Source organism: Pteropus vampyrus, unplaced genomic scaffold (assembly GCF_000151845.1).
Source record: "Pteropus vampyrus isolate Shadow unplaced genomic scaffold, Pvam_2.0 Scaffold141, whole genome shotgun sequence".
Taxonomy (NCBI): Eukaryota; Metazoa; Chordata; class Mammalia; order Chiroptera; family Pteropodidae; genus Pteropus; species Pteropus vampyrus.
The window spans coordinates 2836344-2863618 of NW_011888922.1; the positions used below are offsets into that span (position 1 = coordinate 2836344).

The window sequence follows — 27275 nt, forward strand, 5'->3', positions numbered from 1 at the left end:
AGTGAGCTTTTCACAGATTTCTGCCTGGGACCTCAGAGGGCCAGCCTGGAACATTTCTGATCAAGGCCAGCAGGGCTGTGGGAAGGTGACAGGGTTTCCTATGTCACCCAAGTTGGGTGAGGTGAGCCACAAGGCCTCTATGAGCCCTCAAAGCTAGAAGGTCCCTGGTTCTGAGCATCTGAAATTCCTCAGTTCTCAGCTTCTGATTCCAAGAGTCTCAAATTCCTGAGTTTCAGATGCCACCACTGGAAGAGGCCAGGAACATAGGGTGCCACTCCCTGCCCCTAAGGAGAGCAGAGCCCCTGGCTCACCACCTAGAGAGCAGGACACTGATGCACCTGCAGCAGGGCCCGGGGAGTCCTGTGCACAGGGCAAGGAATGAGCACAGCCGGATGCTCAGACCTAGGCGGGGGGTTATAGGTCCTCTCAACTGGGTCTTCTGGGCCTGGTGGTGAGGAGAACCTACTCCCCGTGACCACTCCCTCCATCCACAGAACCAGGCCTGGCCCCACGTGTCACCGGGCTGCTGAGTTGTCTCAGGCAACTCACTTCACCTCTCTGAACCCTGCACTCCTCCTCAGTAAATAGGTTCTCCTAATACCCTCTTCTCAGAATAATCATGAAAAGTGAGACCATGTATCTGCAGGGATGAGGAGAGTAAAGATGAGCAAACTGAGACAGGGTGCCCGTGTGCCAGCTCGTGAAGCTTGGGCCTCACTACCATCGACTCAGCTAATCTTCACAACGCCCCTGCAGGGGAGGCACCATTATTACCCCACCAACAGATGCCCAGGATCACACAGGTGGTCAGTAGGTGGCAGAGCAGGGCGAGGTCCCTCACCACTCCACACACTGCCTCAGTGGGAGGCAGATGTTCAGGAAATGGCAGGTCTGTTCGCTCTATGGTTTCTCATGGTTTCCAAGGAAAATGGGTAATTTCCCAGACCCTGCACTGATGGCTGGTTCTCCCGGCCCAGTCTTGGGAGTGGAACCAGACCTGTACTGCTGTCCGGGGCTGGGAGGGCCGGTGCCTCCGTCTCCGTTTCCCCTACCCTCCCAGAGGCGTCTTCAGGAGTGGACGGAGGCCGCAGCTAGAAGGGCAAGGCTTGGGGAACAAGGTGGCAGCAGCTGCTCTGGGAGGGCTCTAGGCTGGAGGACAGGGAGGTGAGATCTGGCTGGGGGAGCATTTCGAAGCAGGGGTTGTTCCCAAGCAAAACCCTGTGTGGCCTCTGAAGCCGAGTCTGACCTGAGTTTCTGGGAAGAAACTGGCCTCTCCTGGGCCTGGGCCTGTAGGTGGGGTGGGGGTTTCGTCCCTGCCCATCCCAGGGGACCTGTGTCATGGGGCCAAAGGTCTGTGGACCTAGATCCTGGTCCACACACACCCTCTCTGGCCCTTCCACACTCTGTGACTTTGGCCAGGCCACCTCCTCCTCTGGGCCCCTGTCATCTCTGTCCAAAAACTGAGTGAACTAGAGAAAGATGACAAGGGGACAGAGCTTGAAGGGTCAAGTGGAGCACAAGGTGACATGGCAGTATCTGTCTTTTCTAGTCAGCAGGACAGGGCTGGAAAGGACTCACAGAACCAGGCTGCACCCTCTAGAGAGTCTGGGGCTGGGAGAGGGTCAGGGGCTGCCTGAGGACAGACAGCAAATTGGTGACCCAAGCCAGATGAAACCTGAGCACAGGCCTGACCTCCCCAACCCCCTGCCCTTGGCTACTTCTCTGTCCCATCTTCCCCCCGCCCAGCCACCCTGCAAGGTTGAGCACGGCTTGATGTGTCCCCACCCATCTCCTCTGGGTCCGAGAGGCAGAGGACCAGATGAAGCCTTCCCCTGGCCTCAGCACGACTCTCTCCATGCCCCCTACAGAGGCTGGTCTGGGGGCCACTGGAGAAAAACCTGTCCGGGTGTCGGTTCTTGGCTGGTTGTCAAGAGACCTGGTTCTAAACTCCAAACTGGTGTCTGACCTTGGGCCACTCACCTGACTGCTCTGGGCCTCATCCCCGAAAGCGGCAGGAGGAGGGGTTGGGAGTGTGGGAGAACCCCCGAAGAGGTGCTCAGGGCTGTGAGGGGGTGGGGCTAAGTCAGAGGCCCTGAAAGCACAGGGGCGGGTCACGGAGAGAAACGACACACCACTCGAGGCAGGGGCGCACAGGCTTTATTGGGGCGACACAGAGAGCCCAGCAGAGGCACTCACACGCACGCACAGGGCGAATGTGGTGGGGCAGGGTGGGGGTACAGGCAGCTGCACCAAGAGGGTCCCCCCGGCTGCAAGGAGAGGTCAAGCAAAGAGGCAGAGGGCAGAGCCGTCCCCGGGGGGCTGGACTTCCCCAGTGCTCAGTGGGAAAGCAAGGCAGGCAGTGCCAGGACGTTAAGCACATCCCAGCACAGGCCAGAGCTGCAAGTTAGAGAGGACCCGGCTCACACCACAGCCAATCTCCCGCCTAAAGAACCCAGACTCCCACACTGGGGCCTGCGTGCAAGCCTCCGAAGTGGGGGCCTGCCCTCCCCGCAGCCCTGGCCAGTGGGGATGGCACTGACCCTCCATCTCTCAGTGCATCTGTTCCCAGCTCCGCCCCCACCTCCCCACCCCCACTCCCCTGCTTCATGAGGGAAATGTCATGGGCACGTCCCTGACAGAAACCGGGACTGGTCTTGAGACAGGGTGTTGGTGGCATTTCCTGAGGTACACTCAGCTGATGCCAGGCAGGTCACGCCCTTCCCTCAAAGGGGGCTCGTTGGGCCTAGGGTGCTCTGAAGAGCAGTGAGGCTTAGCGGGGCTGAAACTGAGTCTGCTGATAATCATTTCTCAGTTTCCTGTTGGGCGAGTGGGTTGTGCCCAGTGATCTCTAAGGCCAGTGTCCCGCCGTCACTGCACACAGCCACCTCCAGCCCACTTCTGAGCATCGGCCACCACAACTGCCCTACCAGTCTGGCCCCACCCCACCCCTAGGCTCCACTGAAGATGCCAGAAATGCTTCCAGATGAAACACTAACTTTCCCTGACTATTGAGCTAGAAAAAGCCTGATGTCCCAACAGGGGACACTTGAGGCCCCAGAGAACCTACTGTCCCCATATCCAGGGCTATGGACCCCTCCATCAAGCTTTCATCTGGCAGAGAGAAACCCCTTTACTACACTATTTCCACTTCACTTTATGAACTTCAGTCTCCCAGCTCAGGTCAATCCCCCTCTCCCCGGTCAATCTGACCAAGCCCCTGAGCTAAGGACCACCCATGAACCAGCTGGGCAATTATATAGTAGATTATCTAAAATCAGGCTTGTCTGCAGGGCAGGACAGCCTCTAGAATATATCCATATGAATATAGCATGAATATAGCATGCTCTCTCTCTCTCAACATATATGTGTATGTATAAATAGATACATTTCTATGTGACTTTTTTATGCCCCCCTTCACTTCTCCCCACCTGAGGTCATTTTCAGAAGAGCGAGAGTTGGACTGCACAGCCTCCAGCGTGCCAGGCACTCGCCACTGCTCAAACCAACGCCCACCGCCACCCTGCCCGATGTCCTGAAGGCCCCCGAGGCATCATGGGACCATGCCAGGCCCGTGCCAGGACCAGCGCCTTCCTGGATCCCCAGGCTGGGTATTCACCTCCGGACAAAGGGCGCTGTGGCCGGGTGGGCAGCAAATGCCTGTTTACTGGATTCCCCAAGGAGGCTGTTCTGCCGTCTCCGTCTACCTGTCTCCAGGGGAAGCCTGATGGCTGGTTCTTTGGATTTCTCTCTCTCTCTCTCTCTGTGTCTGTCTCTCTCCTGGTCTCCTTCAGTCTCTCTCTCTCTCTCGATGATGAGACAGATAGAAGGCAGATACCATGGCCCCTCCATCTTCCTGCACTAGCCCCAGTCTGTGGTCTACAGCAGAAGTAGCGGCAGCCAGTTCAGCTTCTAACTACAGAGCCTTGTATCGTTTTTCTTCGTGAGCAGGAGTGCCAGCACCGGCGAAAGGAGACGAGGAAAGATGCAGGCTGAGGGGGTCCTGGCCAAGCTCAGTATAGGCCAACAACTAGAAAAATGCCCCCAAACGCCCACACCTGGGGAAGAGGGCACAGGCGGGGGACAGGGAGCAGCAAGGAGCAGCTACTGTCAGAGCTGGTTAAAGACCACAGAAGCTTTGAGGTTGGCGGGTTCCACACCCTCGCCGAAGGTGATGAGGAAGTACATGACCTTGCGGATCTTGGCCAGCTCCGACAGGCGCTCCCCGAACTCCAGGGCGTCAGCCTCGTTCCAATCCATGGCATCCGAGTCCTCCTTGAGCCAGAAGATGGCAGCGGGGTCCAGCAGCTGGCGTGTCATGAGGTTGGTGAGGTCAGGCGTCCAGTTCTGGGAGGTGCCCGTGATGGTGACCTTGCCCGGCTTGTCCAGCACGACGTCCCAGCGCTCGAACTGCAGCTTCTGCTGCTGGATGAAGTCGAGGCGGTACACGGACTCGGCCGGCCGCAGCAGCTTCTCGCCATCCTGGCGCTTCTCCCCGCGCTGCTTCAGGCTCTCCACGCGTAGCCGCATCTGCTTGGTCAGGTCCTTGTCCAGGACCAGCGGCATGATGAGCTGTGGCTGCTTCGGCCCGTCCTCTGCCATGGCCAATTGCTGCTGCTGCCTCTGACGATGTCTGGGAGCCGAGTGTGCTGGGGCTTCACGGCCAAGGCAAGAGGCCAACAAAAAGGGGCCCCGCCTACCTGACACCCTCCCCTTGTCTCCACCCCTCTTGGCCACTGGTCCTTTCCAGCCCCACCCGATCCTCAAAATGGGATGTGTATGAGGGTGGAAGTCCCCAAATGCCTCCTCTCCACTCTTCGCAGAAGTGCTAATGGAGGCACCGCAAGCAGGCAGGAGGGTGACAGGCTCCTCGGGGACTAGACCGCTGATGTCAATTGCTGTGGCAACCACCCTGACTACCACCTCCATGGATGGGCTCGGAGCTCACTTGTTTATGAAGAAGGGAGCACTGCATCTAGGCAGTATTGGGGATGGAGGTGGGGAGCAGGCACTCACTGGAGGCACGTAAGGAGAGCCTGGAAGATCCCCTGGCAGGAAGGTGGGGGGAACAAAGACCAGAGGGGCCTGCTGATTTGAAATCTGAGGTCACCCAAGCCAAACCTTGGAGCCATCCTTGACTCAGCCTCTCCCTCACCCCCCACACCCAGTTGCCAAGGCCTGTGGATTCTGCCTCCCAGATATCCTGAGAACCCCCCAACCACCACCACCAATACCCACTGCCAAGGCCACAGCCCAGCCACCGTCATCTCTCACCTAGACCCCTGTTCTCAAACTTTAGTGAGCATCAAAATCACAGGCAGGACATAAAACACAGACAGCTAGATCCTACCCCCAGAGTTTGTGATTTAATAGGTCTCTGATGAGGCCTGAGAATTTGCATTTCTCCAAGGTGATGCTGCTGCTGGTCCAGGGACTGTGCATGGAGAATCACTGGCCCAGATGATCCTTGTCTACTAGCTCTGCCTCAGTTCTGCACCACATGGCAGCCACATGTCCAGGTTCCTCTCTTACTAAAACCCCATCTCTTATTCCACCTGTATCAATCCTCAGTTTCCCCCAGGAGACTTGAGGCCGAGAAAGAATCTGACAAATGTCTATATCCCCAGTATCTCAGGCAGAACTAGGAGCTCAGCTATTCTATGTGGACAAATGGAAGAACTGGAGTATGTGAGTGTAGTGGGAGGTGGAAGAGAGGGGAAGTTGCCATGACATGCCACACACAGAAAAGAGGACAGAGGCCTGAGCCAAAGTGTAACACCTGAAAACAAGCTGATGGGTCTAGTGGACCACAAGCAGTCACTTGCTAGATAAAGGCTAAGTAAGTCAGTGGGATCTTGAACTATGTAAATAGCAGCAGGGCATAGAGGGGAACAGAATACCTGGTCCTGTTGAGTGCTGGGGTCAGTTTTGAGGGTTGTTGGCAGCAATTCCCCTGGAGTGTTTGAGAGAACCACAGAACAGAGATGTGAAACAGCCTGGCTCCCACAAAACCTTTTACTTCGTAGCAGGAGGGGCAGAGGAGAGGGGAACAACATGGCTGAGGAGTTACTGTTGGGGAAGCTTCTCTTTCCTTCATAAAGAGGAGTGTTTCTTTCTTTCCCAGAACTAAATTTTGCTTTTTATTTGCACATTTGCAGTTTTTGTCTGCGATGTCTCCCCACGAGACCGTAAGCCCTGAGAGGGCAGAGACTATGTCTGCCTTGTTTTTCACTTTAAGCCAGTGCCTAGAACAGAGCTAGCCACATGGGAGGCCCTCAGATACTACTTGTTGAATGACGAATGAATGAATGAATGAATGAATGCTGAGAGAACAGTCATTGTTATGAGCAATGGGGTCCAAGGCCAAGGACAAGAGGAAGAAGATGGGCAGATGGAGAGAGAGCACAGTCCGTGACCAAGGTCAAAATGTGGTTTAGGGACAGGTGTGTGTTGGGGTGGAAGAGCGAGGGAGATGCCTGGAAGGTGCGGCCAGACAGACTGATCTGCCAATTGAGGACTTGTAGGGAGAGCAGACCCAGGTGCAGGCTGTGGCTGCCATGGGAACAGGAGTTCAAGACAACCGAGGGTGACAGCTGATAGAGATGTTACCAAGAACTGAAGCCGGGGTGATGAGGGCAGGGTGTAGCGATAAGGTGTGCGGGGCTGGGGGGAGGGCAAAGGGCAGGAGCCTGTAGGGGTTTAGATGGGGAGGGTGTCATCTGGAAGAAGCACTGAGGGAAGAAAATGCCTGCCTCATCTCTGAACCTGCAGGACATGGGGGGAGGTGTTCAGCTTCTATTTATGGGGATCCAGGGGCCACATAACCCCAAGGAGAGCCTGGTTTCAGCCTGAGCAGAGGGTTACAGATCTGCAGGAGGAGGCTGAGATGGACGCTGTTTCCGGGGCTTGGGCCTCACAGACAGGGCAGGAGAGGTGGGGTTAGTGGGAACCAGGGACAGCCAGAGAGAGGAAGGAAGGGAAGAAGCGGGAGGCAGAAGGCTGCAGGTGGGGCTGGGTCCGCTGCCATCCAAGGACCTCCGCTCAGCCACCAGACGCCTTGAGAGGATCCACCAAAGCTTGGATGTAGGAATGATAGAGGAGAGAAGAAACTTGCATAAATGAATGCAAAAATGTGTATCAAAAAACAAAGCAAATAAGCAAACAGCTCTTTTAACCCCCAATGGAAAAAAGCCTAGAAGGAAATATAGAAAACTCTTAACACTGGTTGCTTCTGGGTAAAGAAAACCTTCAATGACTTTATACTTTTTCAAATCTTTTGTCCCCAGTACCTTGAATGGTGCTGGGGCATAGCTGGTGCTCAATTAACATGTGTTCAGTAAACTGCTATATAGCTAAAGGGCACGAACTGCTCACACAAGAGGGGCAGAGGCCAGATGGGGAACAGTTAAGTGGAACCAAAAGACAGCCAGGCCCTGCCACCAGGGGCCTCCCCCAGGCCCCGCCCCAGCACTGCCCGCCCCCCAGCACCGACTCTCAGACACTTAGGCACTCCACCGGGACTCTGCTCTCTGCTTCCTATGGCCAGGGCACAGCTGACCACCACCCTCCCCGGGCCGGGCACCCCGTGGCTCAGGCCTGCCCTCATGCCCGGAGCTGTGCCAGGCTCTGGGGGAGGTGAACTCCTGTGGCTTGGGCCAGGCAAATGCGCCACCCTACTGTCACATCCTGATTTCTGATCTGCCCAAAGTCTACTGCCCTGCCCTCAGGTAATGCACAGTCAGCTGGGGGGAGGGGTCTCATGGTGGGGGAGGCCTGCTGTCGAGAGGCGTCTGGCAGAAAAGAGAAATAGAGGGGAACCCAGTGGGGGGAGGGGGGTTAATGGGTGCGGACGGCCCCTTATGCAGCGGGGCCTGCCCTCCACAGGTGCCTTGAATCCTCTCGCAACCCTGTGAACTGGAAAGCTCAGGTTTACACTGAGGCCAAGAGAAGGAACGTGACCTGCCCAAGGTCACACAGCTAGCAAGGGACCCAGGTCTGGCTGGCTTCGAATTGTTGGCCCCAGGCTGCCTCAAGAACTAGAAGTGCAAGAGTAGCTTCCTGGAGGAGGAGGCATGTGTGTTGAGAGTGTGAGCCCCGCATCCGAGGCTCAGCATCCCCAGAGTGAGGTGGGGGGAAAGAGCAGGGGTGCAGGTCAGCCTGAGCACTCCCGTTCCACTGAGAACACAGGGTGGGGCAGGGGAGGCCCAGCAGGGCAACAGGCCCAGAGGTGAGGGGTGACAACAAACAGGGCCCAGTCAGCAGGGACCGGAGGGAAGGTAAGGCACAGTAATGAGCTCCCCAGGGCCTCGTGCCTCCTTTTGGGACCCAGGGGCTGTCACCACAGCAGCAACAGGAGGCAGAATGTAATTAGTCCAGAGCACCCCACCCTGCTGCAGCCTCCGGAGGACACAAGCTCCTAGAGATCAGCCTCCTGGCCCTCGAAGCCTCCAGCCAAGCCAGGGGCCCCAATACTCTGCAGGAGGAACTTTCGGCCCAGAGACAAACACAGGGCTGCCAGTCACACTACATTAATGACAGGCCTCCCCTGCAGGTTCTAGGTTTACTCACAAGATGAGGAGCTATACCAGGGGACCAGCTGGGGCCAGGCCCAGGACAGGAGCAAGCTGAGGCTCCTCCCTACAAATGACCAGACAGCCCATTCTCCAGGAGGGGACACAGCAGGAGGCTACAGGAGTGAGACTACTGGCCAGTAGCTGGGTCTGACAATTTGGGGAGGGGCTCCGTTCTCAAAACTTTCTTAAGCCTTCTCTGTGCCAGGCTCCTGCTAGGCTCAGCAGGAAGATATAAGTTGGCCTAGCTCTGCCCATGTGGAACTCACTTCGGAGGGGGGACCACAGAAAAACAGGCAATTATAAGTCAGGATGGGAGGTATGGGGCTAGCACTATAGGATTCCTGTAAGCCACCTCCAGCCCTAGACTGAGCCCTGACCTAGCTGATGGTGGGACTCAGAGGCAGGGGACCTTGTTCTCAGCTCAGAGAAGAGGTTTGGAGTCTGGAGGCAGAAAGGTGAGGACAGCCCTACATCCGGAGAACAGCAACAGCCCCGGGCCCCGATCCTCTCTGGGCTTTGAAGCCCACAAGTGAAATGATCCCACATGTGGCTCTCTGAGGCCCTCTTAGTTAGGATGTCCCATGACTACCTGCATCTACGGGATGCAGCAGTGGCCTTTGCAAGGGCCCTACAGCCTGCAGTTACCCCAACCCCACAGTCCCATCAGGGGCCAGGCCCTGGGGTTACCCAAATGGAGGTGGCCCTGAGGGTCACATTCCATTCAGAAGACATGACATCAGGGCTCCACCACAGTCCCAGCCTTGGCCAAGGGCACAGCTCCCTCTGATGGCTGAGGGACATCTCAGAGGACAAGAACACACTCACTCTGCTCCTTGTGTCCTGCTTACATAAGAATATTCACTACTATCTATGAATATTAATTATCATAACACAGGTAACCCAGCCATCATTCACTGAGCACCACACAGAGCAAGGTCCTTTAAGTACAGCATCTCCTTTCGCCTTCACGACTCCCTGAGAAGGGGATCACCCTGATATTTGATTTTTTTGGATGAGTAACTTGAGGCTATTTATAAAGCCACCAAATGGTGAGGCTGGGGCTCGTACCTAAGCTTGTAAGACTGAGATGCCCAGTTCTCTTAAGCTTGCCCCTACAGGAAGAGCAGGAAAGGCAGGGATGAGAAAGAGGCAATGACTTGTATTTGCTGGCATGGAAACCCAAGATGCAATCCCTGTCCATAATTTTTTAGAGAGCACAAGTCCAGCTTCCACTCCAGCCTTCCTTCCTCCACAAGAAGGGAGGCTATGGTGGGGTCTGGTTTAAGGGCTGCACTACCAAGTGCTGCCACAAGAGGGCAAAGCGTCAGGACCAGAGCCTAGAGCCTAGCCTTTCCAATCTAAACCCTTTGCACTGGTCTAGAACACCAGCAGCTTGGAACCATGAATCATGGGTCACTCCCACTGAACAAGTGAGAAAATCAGGGCCCAGAGAAGGACAAGAACTGGCCACGTCACACAGCCGATACTGGCAGGGGTCTCCTGAGGACCAGTTAGTGATCTCGCCACACTGCACATGATTCAGGCAGCTTCCACATTTCTTATGTATTGTGCCAAGTGGCTCCAGGAACACTGTGGGCCCCCACAGTGGGGAGGGGACACATACAAATCCCCTTGGGAGTTACACAGCCCAGGGATCCTAAGCTGGCAGGTGAGGGGAAGGCCAATGCTGGGAGCCCCGGTTTCCCCTCACCCCACGCCCTGCACAGGTTTCCACAGTCTCATCTGCAAAGTCAGGCTGCATCTCCCCTGTTGGGTAGTGAGGGCTGAGGGCTGAGTTCACATTTCCTGATGACCCTCCCACCCCCAGGCCTCACCTTCTGCCACAGCGACTCTCGGGAGGCGAGTGATGAGCAGGCCGCCACAAACCAACAGTTGCCCACCTGGCCCTGGTGTAGGTCATGGGAGCTGATGCCATCCACAAAGAGGCGGGGGTCCTCGCAGATGTCCTGCGGAGAAGCCAAGAGACCTTGCTGTCAGCATGGAGATTCACCTGTCTCCCCTTGCAGACTGGGGTCCGCTCACAGCCAGTCGATTTCCCCAAACCCAGTTTCCCCCAGGCGCTGCCTGGAAGGCCCTTTTCCTTCCCCTGGCTGAGGAGCTCTGCTCTTCTGCCAAAGCTTCTGCAACAAACTAATGCTGAGGAAGGACTTCAAGGGGTTGGACGCTGGGCCACCACCCTCTCCTGCCTTGTACATCCTTCCCTAACCAACACATCCCTCTTCAGCACCAGCAGCCCTGCAGTGCCAACCCCAGCCAGCCCTCGGGGCCCACGGTCATGAAGCAGGGCGGCAGGTGGCGTGGGGGTGTGTGGGGGGGTGCAGGGCGGAAACACAGACCAAAAGCACATGTGATAAGTGCAGAGGGCGAGGAGCATAAGGGAGTTGACATGCCAGGCCCCGTGTGGGCACATCCTCAGGCTATCTCATCGGACCCTCAGCCACCTGAGGAGTGTGGCACTGCTATTCCCTTTAATGAACAAGGAATGAAAGTTCAGAGAGGGGCAGTGACTTGTCAAGAGCACACAGAAAGCAAACGCCAAGCTGAGCAGACACTCACAGAGCTCCCAGAGGGCCCACCCCAGACCCTTCCTCCTTGCCAATCAGCATCTTCACCCCACAGAGCTTAGGGAGAATGCCTGCTCCCCAAGAGGGTCTACAGTGGGAGGTGGGGGAAGTAAACACTGAGAGATGCCTTCCTAGTGCCAGGCATCCTGCTAGCACTACGCTCAGTCCTCATCATGGTCCTGAGAGGTGTGCACTGTGCTCACTTTACAGATGAGCAAACCGAGGGCCAGAGAAGTGGAATAACATGTCCCAGCCTCATAGCACGGGCCTGTCTCCACTTCAGCAGGTGCTCCCAAGCTAGTTCAATCACAACAGAGCCACTGAAGTCCTACTGCAGGCGACCAGTAGAGGGTAGCAGAGTCAGTAAGAGTAAGACAGAATTCAAATTCCTGCTCCCTTTTACTGGCTGTGCAACTTTGGGTCAGTGACTCAACCTCTCTGAGCCTCCGTTCCCTACCCTGCACAAAGGAGATAGATTTATTCTTGCAGAACTGTGTAAGGTCTCCATAACTCGTGGAGGCAAAGTACTTGCAGAGGAAAATGGCAAAGGGCTATCCGTTCTCTCTTAGGTATCTAAGAGGTGGATCCCTGTTGCCACCTCTGCCTGGGAAAACCAGTGTTTTGCAGGGCCGCATTGAGAGCCATCACTTCCCTACGGACATGAGCAGGTCTAGATGGAACTTCAGGGCCAAGCTGCAAGGCAGCTTCCCCAGAGCAGAGACTGCAGGAATATCATCCCAGGTCACGGAAACCCTGCGAGGCCACTGTCAGGAAGCCTAGCCCCGCTCCCTACTGCTGTCCTTACCTTATCTCCCAGCCCAGCATCCCGAGCCAGTCAGAGCCATGACTTAGCATCTGCCTCCCTCGGGTCCAGAAGGACAGGCAGGACAGGAGTGGAGGGGGGCTTCATATCTGGAGAACCCCAGCCACAGCCCACCATGGGAAGAAAGACAGCTATTGCCTGGTGTCACCACAGTCTGCAGCAAAGACCTCCGAGGTGCTCCTTCCCATCGGATCCCCTCAGCCAGGGCCCTGGACAGAGACAAGACCACCCATTCCACAGAGGAGGGCACTGAAGCTCAGGAGGAGGCAGTGAGGCCCAAGGTCACGAGGCAAGTAGGTGAATCGATGGGACAGAAGCGAGGTCTGCTGGGCTCCCCGCCCAGACCTCTCTTCCCCACAGAGCAGCAACTGTCTCAGCCTAGCCCTGCCACCCCAGAACAGGGCTCTGGCCCCAGACACTAACCCTGACCCTGAGAAGCAGAGACTAAGCTCGAGAGTCAGGAGGCCCACTGGATTCGAGGTCCAGCACTGCCCTGACTCACTGTGGCAGAACAGCGACCAGGGGCAAACCCACCAGCCTGGGAGGAGCAGAGAGGAGGTGGCAGTCTGAGAGAGTTCCCATTGCCAGGAGAGGTGCAGGTTAACCAGCTCTAACCTAGAGAAACTACTTGAGGATGATGGCACCTGGAGTCTGTCTTGGAGTCCAGAGGTCACCTTGGGGTATCATGAGTGGAACAATCACCTGGCACTGTGCAAAATAATCCAGCAAGACGGATACTGTCAGCATCCCCATTTTACAGATAAGGAAACCAAGGCACAGAGGGGTTAAGAAATTTGCCCAGGGCCACCCAGGAAGAGGTGTACTGAGATTCCGATTCAGGCAGTCAGCTCCAGAGCCTCCAGGTGGACTAGGATTTATGAGTGATGAGCCACCATTCCTTCACTCAACCCTTGCACCTGTCCTTAGCCCAGCTTAAGAGGTCTCACTATATAGAAATGAGACCAAGGGGTCAGGGACAACCCAGAACCCTCACCCTCACCACCAAAGGGCCAGGGTTCTCAAGACAGTGTTTGTCTTTCCACCTCTCTTGGGCCATCAGCTAGGAACAGAGCACAGAGCGAGTCAAGGAGGACCCCAGACCACAGGCAGGGCCCTTGAGGAGGAAGTAGACTGTGACCCTCCATGAGAACACAGCTGTGACGGCAGGAACCCAGAGAGATCAGAGAAGGATGCCTGGAGGTGGTGACGCCAGCAGAGCCAGCATGAGAGGCTCCAGAGGGAATGGGGACTCTACATCCACCCAAGACACATCTGGCTCCCGCCTCGTCACCATCTTCCCCTGGGCTCCTAGCCACCTGTGCTCCTTTCCATCACTGTCCACACTGAGTTTTGCCTTGGGGTCTCCCTGTCAGCTTGCAAGCTCCAGGGCAGGGCCTGGGCCTGACTCCGCCCCCCTCCAGTGTCAAGAGCAGGGCTTGGCAGGTTCCACTGGGGCTGCAGGCAGGAGCCCTGGGAGGGAGGACGAAGTGGCATGCAGGATTGGACTGGACAGACAACTGCTGTGAGCCTAGGGCCAGGTTATCCCACAGGGCTGGGGGGTGAGGGGTGACCGCTCCTCTGGTCAACGTACCTCTCTCTGGAGTACAGCCTTGTGGCCCTGCGGTGATCTCTCAGCCCCTCCCAGCCTGTTAGACCAGCACCACCAGACACAGGTCAGAGCTCATAACCACCACCCTCAGCGGCATAACAAGAACTTCAGGTTTCCAGGCTGGGTGTGCAAACAGCAGTGTAGCAGGCAGCAGATCCAGGGCACCTCCCACCCCTCCCCCCTCCCCGGCCATCCACGTTCACCCCAGTCACCTTGCTCCTGCAATCTAAGGCCACAGCAGGAATCAACCAAACAAGCAAGCAGGGCAACAGGCTGAGGAAGGAAGCAGGACCTCTGCCTGAGACAGGAACCAGGGCAGTGTTCTCAGGAGTTGTAGCTTGTCCCCCCTCCCTGTGACCCCTCAACAGATTTGCCTCCCTAGCCCATGCTCCCCCTCTCCCCCATGGCGATCCCATGAGCATATGCCACAGAGGGGATCATTCCCGGGCAGGACAGAGGCCCAGGTGCTGGCCTCAGTGCAAACTGCCTGTTTGGTGGCATAAGTGGGCTATGGTGCAGCACAGCCAAGGAGTGGGAACTTCTCCAGGTGCTGGTATGAGGAGCATGAGCCCTGAGCATGGGGCTGGGGACCAGCAGGCCACTTTGGGAGAATTCTGGGAGGTTCTGGAATGGATCTCTGTTTGTAGGACTCCTCCCTGTTCCCTTCTTTGTTGCACCGAGGGACCTGCAGGCTCGCCTCCAGAGAAGAGGGGAGACAGAGTGCTGGACGGGTGGTGGAGGGCCCTCTGCCCCGGCAGAGATGGGAAGGGACCCCACTAATGCCCTGGGCCTGAGAGGAGGGAGCTCCCCATCTCCTCGCCCCTTTAAGTCCATCCTCTGGGATTCCCTGTGAGTCACAGGTCTTGCTGACGGTCCCAGTCTCTTATCTCCCTGGAGAGGCCTGTGGGGGAGGCCAGCAGATGATTACTAAACCGGAAGGAATAAACAAGCGATGAAGCTGGGGAGAAGAGGAGGGTGTGGGCTTGAGGCAGATGCCCTGGGTGGAGACTGAGGAAGATGAGGCCTGGCCCCACCTGCAGAGTCCACAAGAGATGGGACTTCCCAGGCAGGGCCAACTCTGGGTCCCCAACATAGCGTTGGCAGGTGGGCGAGAAGGGAGCCAGTTTGTCATCTGCCTGCCATATATCTGACACCACAGAGGCCTCAAGTCATTTCATCCTCTGGAACCATAATCGGCAAGAATTATTCTCTCCATTTACAGATGAGACAACTGAGGCCCAAAGAAGAAGAAATGACTTGTTTAAGGTCACACCTCCCATAAGCTAAGGCTAAGTCCATCTGGCTCAGAAACCAGCCTCCTCTTTCCACTTTGGGAGAAAAATAGAGGGAGGCCGGCAGGCTGTAAGGCTGGCTCAGGAGTCCCCCAAGAACACAGACGCCACGACACCAACACCAACTGCCCTAAAGAGGAGTCGGAGGTGCATGGGAGAGAAGAAGGGCCTCCCCTGGGCTGTCGAGAAGGTTGGCTTTTTGCTCTGTTTGTAAAGTCAGGTCACAGAATCCAGGAAGTGGGACTCCAAAGAAATACAGCTGCCTCAGGCCAAAGTTCCATCTGACTGGCCAAGGGCCAAGCAGCTGGGAGTTAAGTCACCCCACTGGGCCAGTTCCACCCCACCCGCCTGAGGCAAACCAGGCCTGACTTCCTGCTCCACCAACCACCCATCCTGTCCATGGAGTGAGGGCCTGCCAGTCACACTGGCCCTACCGCCACCCAGCAGGCTTGCTGACACATGGACCACCCATCGCACCCCAGTCCACAGGGTCTCACCCCCTCATCCAACACCACTCAGCCATGCTGGCCTTGAGCCGCCTGCTTTACCTGGAACTGATCCCCCGCTGCTACCCCTGGGCCCCACTCAGACATCCCCATCTCAGCACCAGCCACCACATGCTGTCTGTCACCGGCCTCCACATTCAGGGAGGGGGCAGCTCTGTTGCTCCTCTTCCAGTGTCTAGAGAGGACCAGGCACCAAGCCCAAGGAGGAAGGCAGTGAAGGAGAGGACAGTGTGGCCGGACTCCTGAACTGGCAAGGAAAGAGGTCCAGAGAGGGCAGGTGACTCCACCAGGGTCACACAGCAGGGGGATGCTGGGCCCAGCCAGCCTGGCATTTCTTCCAAATGCCGTTTGGCAGCAAGTCCAAACTTCCCCAGCCTGGCCTCACTGGCCTCCTTCAGAGCCAGGATCTAGAATGTCTGGGTGACGGCAGGAGGGCAGGAGGGTGAGGATGGGGCAGCTAGGGGGTGGAGTGAGAGTCGGGTCAAGAGCTCGAATGTCTCCCCTCCACCCACTTGAACCGAAGGTCTCACAAAGGCCCTTTGAGAGTGGCCTCCTTCTCCACCCACCAGACAAAAGGCAGAAAGGAAGGCGTGGGAGTGGGGGACCCAAGAGGCGGGAATCTTGCTCCTGGGAGTTTCAGAGAACCCAGGCAGGGGACAGAAATTCTATCTATTGTGGCTCATGGGGATAAGGGACTCTTTATCTGGTGTCAGGGAGGGAGGCCAGGGGTGGCAGGCCTCCTGGTCGCAGCCCAGGTCCACTGCCAGCTCCCTGGGCAATGGGGGCACCCTCCTTTCTCTCTCAGCCTCAGTTTCCCTTCCTTACTCAGCCAAGAAAATACACAGGATGTTTTCAGTCAGAAAGGACTTGAGATCATAGCCTAGGAGAGGAACAGGAAAACTAAATTTCATTTTCCCAAAATGTCCAGGGGGCTGGAGGGAACTTTGTAAATGCTAATCTGACCCTGTCACACCCTGCTGGCTCCTGCAGCCTCAGAGCCAATCAGCCGGCCCCCGCTGGCTTCCTCTTCCCAGCACTCCCCTCCATATGCCCTGTGCTCCTCGGCGCTGCCATGTCCCAAACAAGCCTGAGGGTTACAAGCCTTGGTGCCTTCTTCACACTGTGCCTTCCGCCTGCATAGCCCTTCCTGGCAAACGTCTTCTCCAATTATTGGGCAGGACTTGGGCACAGCACAGTCTCCTGCACTAAAGTCCCTCCTGTGTAACCATCTCTCACAGTGTCACCAGCACAGTGGTGGAAACTGGGGAGGGGCCTGAGGCAGTGACCTCCAGCAGCCTCCTCAGTGGTCACCCAGGCCCCAAGGAGCACTCATTCTCTTACTCAGGAATCAAGGTTAAAAAAAATGAAATGATGCCACAAGGCAGGCCCAGCACTTCCATTAAACACATTCTGGCCTCAGCGACCAGGGCCCGGGCAGGGGGAGCAGCCAGCCGGATGCTGCATAATTCACCATTCTCAATAGTGACGGTAACAGCTGCCCGTACTGGGCGCCAGGCTCCATGCCAGACTTCTCCATGCATCATCTCTTTTCCTGTTCACAACAACCCTATGAGGTACTATTACTTTTTACTACTATTATTATTGATTAATCATCATTATAAGTACTTTTCATTTACAGCCAATAACTATTTCAAAATCGTTATGGTAATTATCAGCAGAGTAACTTCCTTACACTTGAACGTTACTCAATATTTCATTTAAAAAAAAAAAAATCACATCCATTCCACCTCATTTTTTATCTCAATGGGCCCTGGGACTAAGGCTGGTTCTCCTGGTTCCGGGTCCAGATCAGTTCCTCAGCAGGAAGGCCCAGCATCAGGCCTTCCATGCTCCCGGCCACCTGGGGCCTCAGGATGAGGCCTCCCTGCGGCCGCCACCGCCTGCAGACTGGGTGGGTCTGGGCCTGCTCGCCTCAGCTCCAGCCCGCGGCAGACACTGACCTTGGGCCGCTGCCACCTGACGGCAGGCCCCGGGGTGCCCTTGTAGTACAGCGAGTCGTCAGTGGCTGGGAAGCTGGGGTCCTCGAAGAGCACCTTCTTGCGCAGACAGGCCCGCTTCAGGGCTGAGTAGTTCTGGTCTCCATAGGGCTTCATGCACGAGAACATGGCGGCCACTGCCCTGGGAGCGAAGGCCCAGACAGGGCAGCAGGGGGTCTCGGCAGGTGACTGGGCGGTTCCGGGGGCGCCTGGGAGGACAGAAGGCAAGAAGATCATCATTTTCCGAGGACTGGAGGCCCTGAGTGCTCTCTCCTAGCAGCCCTGTGAAGTGGGCATCCTCATCCCCATCATACAGGACAGGAATGGAGACTCGGCGGGGCAAGGGGTGACCCGCCCAGGTCACGCAGCTGGTACACACAGAGCAGGAATAGGAACCAACTGGTCTGACTCCAGAGTCTGAATTCTCTCATTTCTGATGCTTAGAAGTGACACCAGGCCCACAAGCCAACAAACCAAAGGCACGACCACGTGGAGCTCAGGACTGTCGGTCGGTACCCACGGTGCACTTCCCTTGTTTTACCAGCCATCCCTAAACCTCCCCGGGCTGAATCCAGACGAGTGGCCGACCCACAGCTCCCTGGCTCGTGTCGTAGCCAGAGGAAAGCAGCGGCACTGTCTCCAAGTCTCTCCTCTGGACCGTCACCCCTTAGTCTAGAGCGGCACGATTCTGCCCTGTGTGGAAAACCTTGACCTGGGCTCCATCCAGCCATCGCTCACATTCATTCTCTCTTGCTCCCTCCCTCCAGCATTTCTGGAATAAATGTCTCCAGTCCGCAGGCAGCACTCTCACTGCTCCTTAATCCCAATGACCTAATTCCCCAGAGGATCTGCATCCCCGCCCCCAGCCTCCAGGACCTCCCAATCTCCAAAGCCATTCTCTCAGGACAGCATCCCAGATGCAGCAGCTGTGTCTCACCCTCCTGAACAGCCTCCTCCACCTGGGCTCCGGGGGCATCTGGCACTGGTTCTGACCCCTCCCTTATCCCAGACATTCCCTCCCCCACTGGGGTCCCTGGTGGCCTGTCTGCTCACCTGCCCCACACTGATGACCCCTGTGTTTAGCCTGGACCCCAAACTGGCCCACTTCCAATGAGGACCACAGGCCCCTCATAGACACGAACCCCAAACCTAGCTACTCATCTTCCCCACACCTCCCTGAGATTCCCCAGTCCAGGGAACAGGACCATAAGCACCCCATGAGACCAGAAGCCCCAGAGGACTTGGTTTGGTCCTCCTGGACGTGTAGCCCCAGGCACAGAGCCTGACATAGGAGGTAGCAGTACATGCCAGCATCCTCCTTCAGCCCCTGAAGGTCCAGGTGAGCCCAGCACCCTGAACCTTGTAGACAGCCACTTGCCAACCAAACACAAGTGACATGGACAAATTGACGTGGCTAAGAAAACCTCCAGGAGGGGAGGGCAGGGTGAGGAGCAACAGCCAGCAGGGCCTGACACATTAGATGACCTGAAAGAAGCTTGGACAGCCAGTCACCTAACTGACAGCCCCATCTGTGACCCCATATCTCAGACTCCATCTGGGCTGCTGGCAGAGCTCCACACTCCCCGAGTCTATCCATTCTGGGGCCTCCCAAGGGCAACACAGCAACCCTGTCAAACACAGGTCCCAACTTCCCAGACCAGCTGAGGGACACTGAGGCAAGGTAGTTTGAGAGCAAGACTGATGTATGTGCCAGTTCGAGCTGCACCACTCACCTGCTATGTGGCCTTAAACAAGGCACTCAACCTCTCTGAGTCCCCATTTTCTCATTTCCACAATGGGAACAATGTTGGCTCAATAACTGGAAGATACCATTATGATTAGGCAAGGGCCACGGAGACTGCTTAGCAGGCCAGAGGGAAGAGGAACGAGAAGCGGCCAAGCTATCTCTCATTCCTGGGAGAGCGCCTCCATTCCTCTGACACCTACCATGTGCAAACCACCTGGCTAGAGGTTTGTGCATAGCATTTGCAAACAGTGTTGGGTAGCTCATCCCTCTGCTCAGGAAGGCCAGCAACCCCGGCCTCTCCCACCCACCCCGCTGCCTTGGAGACCAGAGGAAAAAGAAGCGGGGAGCCCGGGGAGCCAGCCCCTGGGCTTCTGGAGCACAGCCACCCAGGAGAGTCATTAGCATCACGGTTTCCGGTTTCTGCAGGGCCTCTCAGGAAGCAATTTAAGTTGCAAGAATTAGATCAAAGAAGATGAAAGCAGGAGCCCAGAAATCAGCTCTAGAAATTCCAGTGTTCAGAGCCCAAAGGGCCCAGGGAGGGAGAGCAAGCTAGCTGAGGTCATACAGCCAGGCTGCTGGAGAATGAGGGTTCTGGCAGCCCTCCAGGCCACAAAGCAGCCAAGACTGCTGGGAAGGTCTGCTCCTGGGGAGGTGGGTGTCGGAGAGGGGAAAGCTCAACTGGGCCAGGGCTTGGAAGAACCTGGGCCAGGCCTGGCCGGCTGAGGGTCTGACCCAGTTCATCCATCTCTGCCATCTCATTCCTGCCAGCCAAGCTGATCCTGGCCTACTTAACGCCCGGCTCTTTTGGCTCCGGCCTTTGCACAGGCCGCATCTCATGCCAACTACCCTCCTGCGCCCTCCATCTGCCCCAAGGTCACCTCCTACGCTACCCATTGGGTCAATACCCCCATGTGGTCGCAGAGTCACCAGCCTCTGAGCTTTGCTCTCTCCCTGTAGCTCCAGGCACAACCATGGAAGGCCACGGATACACCCGGAGTCAGGAAAACCTGACTCTTCTATCTGGGCCTGAGCTTAGGGCAGTGGCACTGCCCATCGTCTGAACTTTTGTACTCTGTGTTTGAGCTGAGCACGAACAGGACGGTCCGAGCTTCCCAGAGGCCCTTCAGCCTGCCCTCATCCCTCCACCCCTGTCAGTCTCACCCTGCCCCTTATCCCACCCCAATTCTCCACCCTGGGCCTAAGTTCCAGCTCCTTACAGTTCCCTAAAGCTGTTTACTCAAGGTCTTCACACACGTTGTTCCTGCCCCACGTGCATACCCGGAGAACCCCTGGCCACCTTCAAGACTCAGCCCAAACACCTCCCACCTGCCCCTGACATCGCTCCTCCCTCAACCTCCGACACTGCATTGCATCCCACCTTTGTATGACTTGTCCACCTCCCCAGTCCAGCCTATGCCCTCCAGGGCAGAACCCCTGTCCAGCTCCTCTCTGTATCCCCAGAGTCCAACATAGAGGTAGGGGGCCAACGAAGTGAATTTGTATTGAATGAACCAACACAGGTGATGTAGGCGTAATTCCTTCATGAATGGGAAAAACAGGCTCAAAGAGTGGCAGCAACTCCCAAGGAGGATCAGTTTTCCATACCAGACCCTCACCTACTCTCAGATTTCCTGAAGGCCATGGCCCACCCCTTTCCAGGAGACCAGGCCTCTCTTCTTTCCCCATCCTGAAGGCTGGGTACCAGCTGGTGCCCACACCCCCATTGTCCAGGGGGAGGCACTGCTGCAGCCCTGGAGCTCTGTGCTGCAGCCCAGCCCTTCTCCAGCTTGGCTTCAGTTCCCCAGTGTCCCCCTAAGCTGTGTGACCCTGAACAGGCCACAGTGACTCTCTAGTCTGAATGGTCCTTTTCTGGAAGGAAGAGATGATGTGCCAGGACCTCTGGGAGGAGCAAATGAGACACTGCTGCATTTGTACACTTCAATGCACTGTGCCCCTGGGGGATGTCAATATCAACACCTGGGCACATCTACAAGGTCTCCAGATCCCATCCAGGAGGGTTCCAACAATTCAGTGTTCTGGCCCCCAAGAAACTTCATGATCTAGTGTGGCTGACAGACACAAAGCAAAATGAAGAATGTGCCATTTCAGAGGTTCCAGCAAGACAAATGCAAGGAAGCTGTCATAGAGGCCTGGCCCCAGAAGTTGGCTATCTATTAGGTGAGAGAGGCCTTTCCAGGAAGGGGGAACAGCTCAAGCAAAGCTCACAGTGGGAAAGTACAAGGTGATTCAGACCCAGCCTGGCACAGCTGGGCCCTATGGACTGAGCATGGGGTGCTGAGCTGGATCAGAATGAGGGATTGCCAGAGTGTTCAGAGAACCCAGTCTTCCTGCAGGTCAGTCAGACCTGAGTTCAAGTCCCAGCGGCACCACTTAGTGATGTGTGTCCTTGGGCAAGTCCCTAACCCCATCAGCTCCACCTGGTTCTAGCCTCTGAGTGGCAGAGTAAGAAAGCAGCATCTGCCATGGGCCTGCGCCACCAGAGTCTCTGTTCTTGCCTTGGAAACGGTGTGTACCCACTTCTAGGAGGCTGTTCCCTGGATCTATCGGAGGTAGTGCGGACAGGCTGGCTGTGCCCAGGGCAGAGAGGGCTCGTTGTGCAGCAGGCCACACTGAGCCAGCTGCAGGAGGAAGCTGACACCTCCCTGGACACAGCAGCCATCACAGCCGGGAAGAAAGAGAAGAAAGAGTTTTAGTTCCATTTTGTAGATGAGAACATCAAGGAACGTGTCCAAAATCTGTGGCTTATTAGCGGGATCCTGAGCTTCCAGACTCCGTATCATGTCAGGGCTCCCCAAAGCAGGGCTCCCCAAAGCAGGGCTTCAGGTTAATGCTGCTAACATTTTAGGGGGTACTCTGATGTGGCAATAAATAAGTCGTAAAAAAAGTTACCTCCCAGCCATTTTTGTCTTGAGGAGAACTCAGTTTGATCCAGCGAGTCTTTAATCAGTCATGGCCTTTACCCAACTACTTAACAAGCGGGGACCGGGCCTCAGGCTCAGGGCAAAGCACCTGGCTGGAGCTAAATGAATTTTCTTGTTGTTTTTACTTGATCTTTAAGATGCTTCCAGTTATTTTGTAGTTATGGAGAGTAACCCTGACTTTCCATTTACAGTAGACACACAGTTTCTTCTAAGAAATAAGAAAAAAGGAAGTTGATTTAAAGAAAATTATTAAGTTCCTAGTGGTGTAGGTGGGAACCTTTAGCGTACACCAAGCCACGGAGGGCAGGGTGCTGAGGAGGAAGAGCTGTGTGGCAGGGACAAATCATCTGACCTTGAGGGCTCTCCACTGAGAGGTGGGATAATGAAGCCAGCAGACAGAGGGCCATGAGAAGCCAAGGCCATGTGAACAACAGCTGGAGAACTTGCACTAGCAGTTAACGAGACCCATTGCAAAGCTCCGGTAATTGACACAGTGTGAGATTGGCACAGGGTAGAAAAATAGACCAATGGAACAGAGCAGAAAGCCCAGAAAGAAGCCGCAAGTAGAAGGACACCTGGTTTATGACCAAGGAGACACCATAGTGTATTGGGGGAAAGGATGGTCTTTTCAATGAATGGTGCTTGGTCAGCTAGCTATCTGCACGGAAAAAGCTTCATCTTGACCCCTACCTCCCACTATACACAAAAACAAGCCCACATAGATCGTAAATCTAACTGAAAACTAAAATAATAAAGCTTTTTGAAGAAAACATAAGAAAAAGAACACGCCCAAATAGCCAATAAAAAAAAGTGCTTGACTTCATTAATCATCAAGGAAATGGAAATTAAAACCACAATGAGATACCAAACCCCAGAATGGCTAAAGTGAAACCCGCTCCCCCACCATTCGCCCAAATTGGTACAACCACTTTGCAAAATCATCTGACCATGTCTACTAAAGCTGAACAAACACATATTCTATCATTCAGTGATTCTACTCCTAGGTATATAATAAACAGAAATGCATGCACATATTCACCAAAAACATGCACGAGAATTTTATCGCAGTGTTTGTTATAGCTAAAAACGAGAAACGACCCAAATGTGCAACAACAGAAAGGACAAATATGTTGTCGTAATGGAATTATTATACAGTAATGAAAATGAACAAATTATTGCTGCTTAAAACTCTATGGATGGATCTCATAAGCATAATATTAAACAAGAAAAGCAAAACTGCAATTCCATTGACACGAAGAAGCAGAGGCATAACCCATCTAGGGTGACTAGAAGGCAGGAGAGTGGCTGCCTTTACGGGTAGTGACCAAAAAGGGCATGACAGCATTTCTGGTAATACCGCTCCTGGATCCTAGTGGCGGCTACATGGATGGGTGTGCACCTGTGCACCTGTGACTTATGCACTGTTCTATAGCTGAGTTATGCTTCAATAAAAAGTTTTTAAAAGCCAGTGCAGTGGCCCTGGACAGAAAGGTTGGCTGAATCTGGTGACCCCAATCCCACCGGTTCTGGGCTCCTCACAGCTCTGGCCCCATCTGGCTGGACACGACATACTTTCAGGGAAGGAGCTCCGAGCTGGGTTGGAGCATTAGTTTTGGCCTGGCCTTGTCATACACAGGCTGTGTGACCTTCTGTGAGCCTCCTCCATCTCTCAGAACACTGTGGCTTTTACGCTTGGAGTGCTCAAGTCCAAGAGAGAGTCTCACAGGTGAAGGTGATGCGCCCATACCCCAACCAAGCACACCTCCAAGGTTTCCTCTCCATCTGAGGAGGGGATGCCAGCCACCCAGGGACCATCCCCAGGAGACATTCTCAGCCCTGCGGCAAACACAGTGCTCAGGGAGAGAAACTGAGAGGACACAGAGGGGAGGTGGGATGGGGAGATGCACAAGACCCCAGTCAGAGGTCCTGGAGTGCCAGGTGCAAGGATCGGACCTTGTCCTGAGGTGATGGAGAACTGGGAAGGTGCTGAGCAGCGGGGGACTTGAGATCCATCTGGCTGCCACACGACGAATGCGCTAGAAGAGGGCAAGACTGGAGCAGAAAGGACAGAAGGAAGGCCGTAGAACGTGAACTGGTAGGCTCGTGTGTGACGAGAGAGCAGTGGGGTCTAGCGCTTTGTGGGTAGAGATTCAACTCTATTTGTGGCCAGCAGTTACAGGGGTGAAAAGGAAGACAAAGAAAGGCCTGCTAGGGGTCTCTCCTCTGTGCCCCAAGTTCCCATACCCCATGGCAGGGGCCCATTGTGCAGCACAGGACCAGCAGAGTGGGAATCATCCAGATGTCGTGGAAGAAGCCAATGATGCCCCACACCCATAGCCTGGCGATAAAGCCCCCCATCTCCCTCCCCTCCCTTCCTCGACCTCCCACTACACCCCACTCCAGGGGACATAAATAAGGAAAGGGCCGATGAGCTGTGTCTTCAGGGGACACAGTCTATTAATATGCACATCTTCACTGACACCCATTCTGGGCTGGCCCTGAGCTGATGAAGACGGAGTCAGACAGTCCCAAGGGAGAAGAGGCACAGGGTCACAGACATGGAGCAAGAATTAAACCAGAAACACAGTGGTCAATGCTCCCAGGAGTAAGGTGTGTTGCAGGTAGGGTTATAGAGGTGGAAAGAATGATGGTGGCTCTTCAAGAAGGAACCTAAGCAGGGCTTGAGGGCCTGGCGGGAATCAGCAGGGAGGGGAGAGCAGGCAGGATGCACTCCAGGTGCAGGGAGAGCACCGAATAATAGCTGGACAGCCAGGCCACAGCTCGGAGCGGAGAAAGCTGACAAGATACTCTGCAGGGCTCTTCCTGAGGACAGAGGGGAGCCAGGGCTGGGGTGGAGGGGCAAGACGAAGGGTCAGATGCTGAGGGAAGGGGCGGAGGCAGTGACCTGGGCCCTGGAAAGGGCAGAGCCTGAGACTGGTAACTTCCTGGTTATTTGGGGCTTTTGTTTCCGTCAAGGTACTCATTCCCTTTTTGTCACATTCTCCTCTTGCCCCACAAGTCAACATTTCAAAAACATGCTTAACAGGTATTCTCTGTCCTATCGTGGGTATATTTTGGCTTCCCAGGACCCATCTCCCCCACATACTGTGTACTGAGGACTGGATGGCAGGGTGGGGGAGGAGTATGTGGAGGGAGAGCTGGGCCGGGGCCACGGGGTTTCGGGTTCTGGGCTCCGGCAGCAAAGCCAGGGGCCAGGCCCAGTGAGTCAGTCCAGCCATCGCCGGGCAGGCTGGCACCGGGGCTGGGAAATCCTGTCTTTCTTCTCCCCTCCCCTTATCACTTCTGTCTTGTGTCCAACCCAGTCTCCACCCAGCTGTGATGATCTTTCTAGCAAATAAACCTGACAAGTCACACCCCCTATAGGAGACACAAAGGGCCTGGAGGGCAGGGCCAGGGGTGTGGGGTACAGGTCCTCTCACTGGTCCTGGGGGACAGTGGTCCTAAGGCACTGACATCCCCATGGCAGCGTTTTGAGGGAAAATCCAGCATCCAGGCCAAGCTCGCTGTGCGGCCTGGCTGAGCGCCAAGGCCTCTGCCCCACAGCTGTTCTTCATTGGGATTTGGGCCCTGCCACAGGCTGTTGGGGGAAGGGAGTACGGGAAGCCTGGGTAGGCAAGGCATACCTGGGAGACGAACCTCCAAAAGTGCACGCTAGTGAGGGCTCCAGTGAGGGCAGGGACAGGAAGAAGCTGAAAACCTGGTCCATCTCCTAGAGGCTGTGGCTTCCTTGGGTGGGGGGCGGGCGGGCAGCAGGGGAGGGGGGGCGTGGTCAGACTCAGCCTCAGGCAGGAGCAGCAGCCCTGGCTGGTGTGGGCACTGAAAGTCCTATGTCCCCAGAGACCCCCCTGGCTGGTGTGGGCACTGAAAGTCCTATGTCCCCAGTGGTCACCCTACCCCGGGGCTCCCAGCTCAGCAGCACATCCTGCCTAGAAAATGCCGAGAAAGGGGCAGATACAGCTGAGAGCCCGTAGCAGGAGCTATTCTTTGTCCTACAAAGGGTAAGGGGCGGGGGCGTGGACACTTGAAGCTTCAGGCTGCAGTTGTTGCCACTCTCCACAGCGAAAACAACCTGGCAAAATGAGACTTGACAGGTCACTGAAGCCATCTCTGCTCCACTGAGCTGTGACCCCAGACAAGTCCCTGCCCACTCTGGCCTGTAGGCTATCTCCAATGAACCGTGGGAAGGGGGACACTTCTTGCTGTTTTCCATCTGCGGGGTTTGTCACCAGGATAGCCTCTTTTCACGCTTCCTGCATGGGCGGAGTCTCTGTCCTTAGCACTACCTGCCCCTAAGACTCAAGGCTGAAAAACTGGTGAAATGGCGCCTATTTCTCAGACCGGGAAACTGAAGCTCAATTCCTAGCCCTTACACAACCTCAGAAATGAGTCGTACTGTTTTCACTGTACAGATGAGGTCCAGAGGCTTGGAGAGGGAAGAGGCACACTCAGGGCAGAGCCAGGAGCCTGTCTCACGGCTAAACTCTGCTCTAACTGGCACACCACTCAAGCAAAGACAGTGACTCATTCACTAGCCCCTGGGAGCCCCCCTCCTTCTTTCATGCCTGCTCTGTGCCTGTACAAGGGGGCAGCGAGGGGTCAGACAGGGGTCTGCCCTGAAGTTCAGCCCAATGGAGGAGAGAGACAGCCACAATGGTACCAGGCTGAATGATCTGCTCTAAAAGGAGAGTGATTCATTCAGACAAGGCAGGAGAGGCTGCATGGAGGAAGGTGGCATCTAAGCGGGACTTCGAATGGCAGACTGTGACTTCGAGAGATGGAAGAGGAAGGTTTAAAGGAGGATGGAACATTCTGGGGGAAGAAACCATTTCAACAAGGCTGGGGGGCAGGCTGCAGGGCAGAGGGAAGAAAGAGGAAGGGGCTAGCACGGAAACACCGCCACAGCCGGTTATGGGAGCCCTGAGCGCCAAGCTAAGGACTCGACAGTGTGTGGGGTTGGGAGCTGGGCTGCTGGATGATTCACAAGAAGGTAGGATAGAGGGAGGCCAGGATGCAGGCTGACAGACCAGGCTGCAGAAACTGCCCCTGAGAGAGAAGCAGGACCCCAGACAGCATGGCCTTGGCCGTAGGGATATAACAGAGACCCACATTGGGCAGGGTCTGCAGCATGCAGGCCAGGGGTTCTCTGGGGGTTTGCCTGGGGGTTCTTCAGAGGCCCCAGGAGG

The 27275-nt window shown here is 55.7% G+C and overlaps 2 protein-coding genes across 2 annotated transcripts in view; both read right to left on the bottom strand.

Annotated features, from left to right (window-relative positions):
- Positions 1 to 27275, bottom strand: part of CAPN5 (calpain 5) — a 50404-nt gene that overhangs the window by 18259 nt on the left and 4870 nt on the right. The window contains exons 2-3 of the mRNA XM_023535555.1: positions 17347 to 17591; positions 10406 to 10537 (exon numbers count right to left, since the gene is read on the bottom strand). Coding sequence (XP_023391323.1) covers positions 10406 to 10537; positions 17347 to 17511 — 297 coding nt within the window. The 5' untranslated portion in view covers positions 17512 to 17591. The remainder of the gene's footprint in view (positions 1 to 10405; positions 10538 to 17346; positions 17592 to 27275) is intronic.
- Positions 1773 to 4972, bottom strand: OMP (olfactory marker protein). Its single transcript, XM_023535549.1, has one exon. It carries the CDS (start codon positions 4924 to 4926, stop codon positions 4108 to 4110), a length of 819 nt encoding a protein of 272 aa, XP_023391317.1. The 5' UTR covers positions 4927 to 4972; the 3' UTR covers positions 1773 to 4107.